The 5,598-nt window shown below is 42.7% G+C and overlaps 1 protein-coding gene across 1 annotated transcript; it reads right to left on the reverse strand.

The window, feature by feature from the left end:
* Positions 1–201: 201 nt before the first annotated feature.
* LOC109988603 (WAP, Kazal, immunoglobulin, Kunitz and NTR domain-containing protein 2-like) lies at positions 202–3,537 on the reverse strand. The gene is made up of 2 exons (XM_020640142.2): positions 2,782–3,537; positions 202–2,529 (listed from the first exon to the last, which is right to left on the reverse strand). Exons 1-2 carry the CDS (start codon positions 2,965–2,967, stop codon positions 979–981), a joined length of 1,737 nt encoding a protein of 578 aa, XP_020495798.1. The 5' UTR covers positions 2,968–3,537; the 3' UTR covers positions 202–978.
* Positions 3,538–5,598: the final 2,061 nt, after the last annotated feature.

Genomic DNA, 5,598 nt, shown 5'->3' on the forward strand with positions numbered 1-5,598 from the left:
TAAGCACACAGGTACAAAGAGCAGCTGCTCTCAGACCTCCACCAGAGACCCTGACTCTCAAATCTAACCAATGTTTGACATAAAGTCATTATGAACGCTGACAACAAGCTTTAATATCAATTCAATCTTCCTTATGATTAAGATATTAATTTATATATCAAAGAAAAGATCAAAGAACAATACATGGAGCCTTAAGAAATATCCAAAATCTTTATTTTCTTTGAACGTAACACAAAATACAACAATATGCTGCTTCATTTCTGATGAAATGTAAAGTACAAAAAAAGAGAAAAAGCAGAAAAGCTTTCATGATAATAAATAGCAAAAAGTAAGAGCAAGTAGATACACACATAAATGACTTATTGTGGGAACAAACTGGCAGTTCATTAAATATATTACAACTTATCCACTTTGTTATTGCAGATGCAAGATGTTGTACTGTGTGATGACCTGCACAGGTTTATGGATGTTTTTATTCAACATGAAAACTGAGAAGTATAGGGGGGAAGGTTTGACGTAGTCGTGCTTTCACTTATTATTAGTTCCAAGCAGAAATATGACTGGCAAATGCAGTATTTTAAAAGATTTGTGACTGTCAAATTATGGACTGGCTGAGTCAATCATGTCTATTTGGTGCTTTAATGCAAGTCTGCAACCTCCATTTCTGTCGGAAGCAGAGAGGGTACGAGGGGAGCGGGAGTCTGGGGGATTAAAGTAACAAGGGGATCATGATAGATGTCTCATGGTATTTCAATCAACAACACCAATGACTGCATCTGTTAAGAAGAGTTCTGCTGCAAACACACAACGTGACATGTCATTACACATGTTAGAGCATTCAAAGACTCTTTCAAATTTAGCTAGAGCGGTTCTCAAATTCAAATATTACAGCAACTAACGTTCAAAAGTTACCAGTCTTTTGCAGTCAATTCAGGTTTTTCTAACTCTAATCTTTATGTACAGATTATATAGCTAACCCTACTGAGGGCTGTTGGTGATAGCTTTGAGAATATCACACGTGTTTTTAGATATGACCTCTCTCAGCTTCCGTACACGGCGAGGGCTGGAGGCGCCCACGTAGCTCTCTGGTTGAAGGACGGCCATGCCATCATTCACGTTGCCCATGATGATGACCTGTCCCTCAGCGGCAGCACCTGTGATGTTTGGGCACGGGCAGTTCCAGTCCATGTTCTGGAAGGTTACCTCAAGAGGCTCCTTGCCAAAGAAGCGGAGTCCCATCTTTTCGTCCTTGAGGATTTCTTCCACGATCACAAGGGCGTGCCCTGAGTCCTTCTCCTCTGTGAGCTCCGTCATGTGACCCAGGACAACAAAGTCGCTCCGGCAGAAGCTTGTCACAATCTTGCCTCTCGGCTTGCAGGTCTTGCAGTGGTGATTTTTTGGGTAAGGGCACATTTCTTCACAGGCCTCTTTGGATTCAAAGTTGTTGTCGTTACCATCACACCCTCCGTAGATGAAGGGCTGACACTGCCTCAGGGTGCTGCTGTACGCCCAGCGTGGCTCGTAGGCCTTACATGATCCCTGCAGGCTGGGCAGCCCGCACGGGCCTGACAGCTCAGGGCCACAGCACTGCATACACTCCTCATATGTGTCGAACACTTTCCTGGGCTGCTGGCTGTTGTTGTTACCGTGGCAGTGGGTGAAGGAGAAGCAGTTGTTTGTCTTTGGCTCAAAGTACCAGCTGACTTTCTCCAGCTCGCTCCCACAGTCCTCTGAATTGTCAGGGGGTTTGAGACACTCTTCAGGCAGGCATCGGGTCACATTCTTTGGCTCAGTGGTCTCGGGTGGGTCTGTGGGCAACACAGTTAAAGGATGGTTGGCCTTCACTACACCAGATGGGTTCTGAGCCATGCAGGTGTAGACACCTGAATCATGCGGCTGGGCATTGTAGATGACCAGCTGTCCGATGTTTGTGACCACCATGTTACCTTGCACATGATTAGGCTTCATCACCACCCGCTCTTTACCCTCTAGCAGCTGCTTCTCCCAGGTGATCTCAGGGCGCGGGCGACCTGTCACATCACACAAGAAGCTGGCTGTGTCACCCACATTCACAGTCTGGTGAATGGGGCTGCTGACCACAATGGGTGGCTGTGGCACGGTGGGAGGTGGGATAGTCGCCTGAAGGGGAGCAGTGGTGGGACGGAGAGTGGTCGCCTGGGGCAGCGAGGGGCTGGTGTTAGGCCAGGTGAGGTGGAAGCGACAGGTGACAACAGACAGGCTGATGCCCTTGGAGCACGCCTCTGCATCCATGTAGCATTTGTTGTAGTAGGTCATGCCATCCGAGGCGCAGGTGAAGTGCGGCTCCCTCTCACAGCGGTCTCTGCATTTACACACCGGCTGGCCGTCCCAGATGTCACACTCAGACCCCTGCTGGGTGCACATGAAACTGGCACATGTGGCTACTGCTGGCATTCCCTTTGGGGCTTTGGTCCCATCCACATAACGGGCTGCCACACAACTCCGATTCCCACACACATTCTGGCAACATTTTTCAAAGGGCTCACACTCCTGCAAGAGGAGAAGAGAGAAAAAAAAGTCACAAGACTGCATCCATCTGGGAGGCATTTTGATTCAGAGAGCAATGATGGTATCATAAAAAAAGATTCACTAAATATGCAATTAATTAGAGAGAAGCAGTTAGAGAAAAGCATTTAAAATAAAATGAAATAGACAACAGAAACTGCATGTTGAAAACATCACATTTTAAAACCCTCAAGTGGTGAAAGATATCATCGTATTAGTGTCATTTGATGACATTACCTGGTCAGATTCACACTCTCGTGTGCAGGTACTCATTGCATCCACCCACAGGTTTGGGTTCATGTCATTGGGGCAGATTCCCGCATGAGAATAGCTGATCTGCGACAGAACTCCAACCTGCGTCTCCATCCACAGTGACACACACGCCAGGAACCAGATCCAGCGTGGAAAAAGCATCCACCACATCTCCAGAGCGGAACACAGTTCAGCAAGCAGTGAAGTTATTTAGTTTAAGATTTCTGTGATACAGCAGTGAGGAAACTCTGATTGGAAAGTTGGAGAAACGGAACCACAACTCAGAAGCGCATCACACGATGGTCAGGACGATGCGAGTCAGCTGATTGATCTGTCTCATATCCCACTTCGGCGGCAATGATGCTCTATTTATACCACCGATCCGCAGCCATCACCGTTACCAGGACTCGGCAAGTTTCCCGCAATATGACAGTTCTGGGTTGCTCCTGAAATGTTGGAAGAACTTTTTTTTCTTCAGAAGTGAGTGGTTAGCTTTGGGCTGGACTGGCGGGGCACCTGCCTGTTAAATGGATTGCTGGTAATCCCGTTTAACCCTTTGCGTGCTCGAGAGGCACCAGAGCGCACTGCGCGCAAAGACGCACGGAGAGAAGAGACTCAAAGGCAACATACTGTTTCATTGTTAAAGCTGCAAAAGTTTTCCCTAACGACATCAAATAAGTTCAGTTAACAGAAACGGAGAACTTAGGAATTTGACCGCGGATGATCTGCTCTAAATGTTATTTACGATTGACTTAAAAAAAAAAGAAAAAATCAGCCTGCATGTTAATTGGGGTTATCACAAACTGTTCATGGCGATTTTTAATCACATGATGAAATCCTAACCTTTTCATGACATATGGTTTTAAACCATGTAAAGATATATTAATCACAGTTAATAGTCTATTTCTTCAACATTATTTCCTGCTCATGGTTTGCAGTTTATATTTCATATTATAAGGTCTAATTGTTGCTCTATGTGATATTTCTCTTAATGCTTTACTATATTTGTTTTGTTTTTAATCTGTAAAGTGGTCTGAAAGGTTTAAATATAAATGCTGCTCTATAAATAAACTCACCTTGTTTAACTCATTGGTTTTGTGTCTAACAAACACTTTTTGGAATAGATTTTCAATAAAGTCTCTAGACATTCTATTTTCATTTGATATCCTAAAGTTTTTATGTCAAGATAAATGTATGGAGGGATGAGGAGATTTATTTCTCTCCTAAATGTATCACATCATTTTAATAATAACTGAAAATCTTTCACATTTTTTTTTCATCAAACAAAGAAAGATGTAACTGTCCTGCTTGTTCAATTTGAGATAAAAAATAAAATAAATCAAAGGACCCATAAATGGTGGAAAGAGTTTCACTGAATAGGCCATATGTACTATATTCTATTTTTATTCTTTGGGCATCTTCTGAAGCCTTTTTGAGCTTCTTACCTCCCCACCACCACTGTCATTACTCACTATGGTCATTTTGAATTGTGTGCAAATAAACAAAACTAATCCAAATTAAACTAAACTAAAACACATGTTACTTGCAGGATATGTGGGCAAGCAGAGAGGGAAGCCCTAGAGCAAACGCAAACGTTCATTTCTGCTTGGTTGCTAAATATTAATGAAAGCATCTAAACTAAATATTTAAACTAAAGTGACATTTTTTTCTTGTCAGTTTGTTGCATTTCCACGGATAGTAAGGTGGGCAAAAAACACATGAAGGGCCTTGAACTCTAACTAAATGCAGCTGGTTTGTAAAAAGGATATAATGAGAAGGATGTATATTCAGAGACTTCCTTAATACTTTAGGAATTTGTTTGACTGTTATTTATTTTATTAAAAGTCTGACAACTGCTTGAACACAAGCTGAGTTTATGAGTTAAATGTAAGAGACGTTCAAATACATGTTTAGAAGCTAGTAGCACATTGCATGTAAAGCAAATGTAATATTGATTAATCGTTTTTCCTGTCTCCACAGTCTCTACATGTGACCAGTGATACGTGACTGCTGCTGCACAACCGTTTTCATTCAGCCGTGGACTTACACATAACAGTACACATGCTCTACATCCTACAAAGCTTGTCTTTGAGCACCGGATCAGTTGTGTCAGTGCAAACACTTTGTGTGGATTCAGGAAAAATACACACATTACTGAAAGCAAAGTCTTAATTACATAAAAAGAACAAGTCCTCATCCAACACACTCAGGTCTTCTTTTATTGGTTTGGCTTCACATCCAGGACTGAAAACATTTCTGCATCAGATCACAGACCAGCAGAGGTGAGATGAGGATATGGCTTGAAAAAAATGTATTTAAATATCAGGTGATGTTCTCCAGATTGGGAGTGTTTTTTTGGCAGATGGTTTAATGAATGAAAGTGTTATTATCATTTTCTCTGCTCCCTCCTTTCCTGTGTAAACTCCTCTGACTGGTTTCCTCTACAGTTCAGCTGAGGACAGCTAATAGACCGCCCTCCTGTGCTAAAACGGCCGACTCCTGCTGTCAAAGTGTCGGTGTGGGAGATTGTTCCCGATGCAGACATGGTGGTGGTGTGTATGTGTGCGCGCGTGTGTTCATGAGTGTGTGCAGGAAAAAACAAATAAATAAAACCTATTTATCCGAAAAAGCCTCCCAAGCTTCCAGCTCCAGAGCTGCATGTCTCAATCCTGTAAGAAGGATTATTTTTTTGCACCATTTCCCTGCTAAGGAAACAACAGCTGAACGCACAAACATATTGCATGTATGGTTGACTATACATGAGCTTATTATAACATCCTTAAATTGCATCTGTGTCCTTCC

The sequence above is a fragment of the Labrus bergylta genome, chromosome 21 (genome assembly GCF_963930695.1).
Source record: "Labrus bergylta chromosome 21, fLabBer1.1, whole genome shotgun sequence".
Lineage (NCBI taxonomy): Eukaryota > Metazoa > Chordata > Actinopteri > Labriformes > Labridae > Labrus > Labrus bergylta.

Bases quoted from the DNA above. Each gene is read 5' to 3' on its own strand.
- LOC109988603 (XM_020640142.2), bottom strand. From the start codon at position 2,967: ATGTGGTGGATGCTTTTTCCACGCTGGATCTGGTTCCTGGCGTGTGTG. The intron at 2,530-2,781 runs GTAATGTCATCA...CTCCTCTTGCAG, and splicing joins GAGAGTGTGAATCTGACCAG to GAGTGTGAGCCCTTTGAAAA.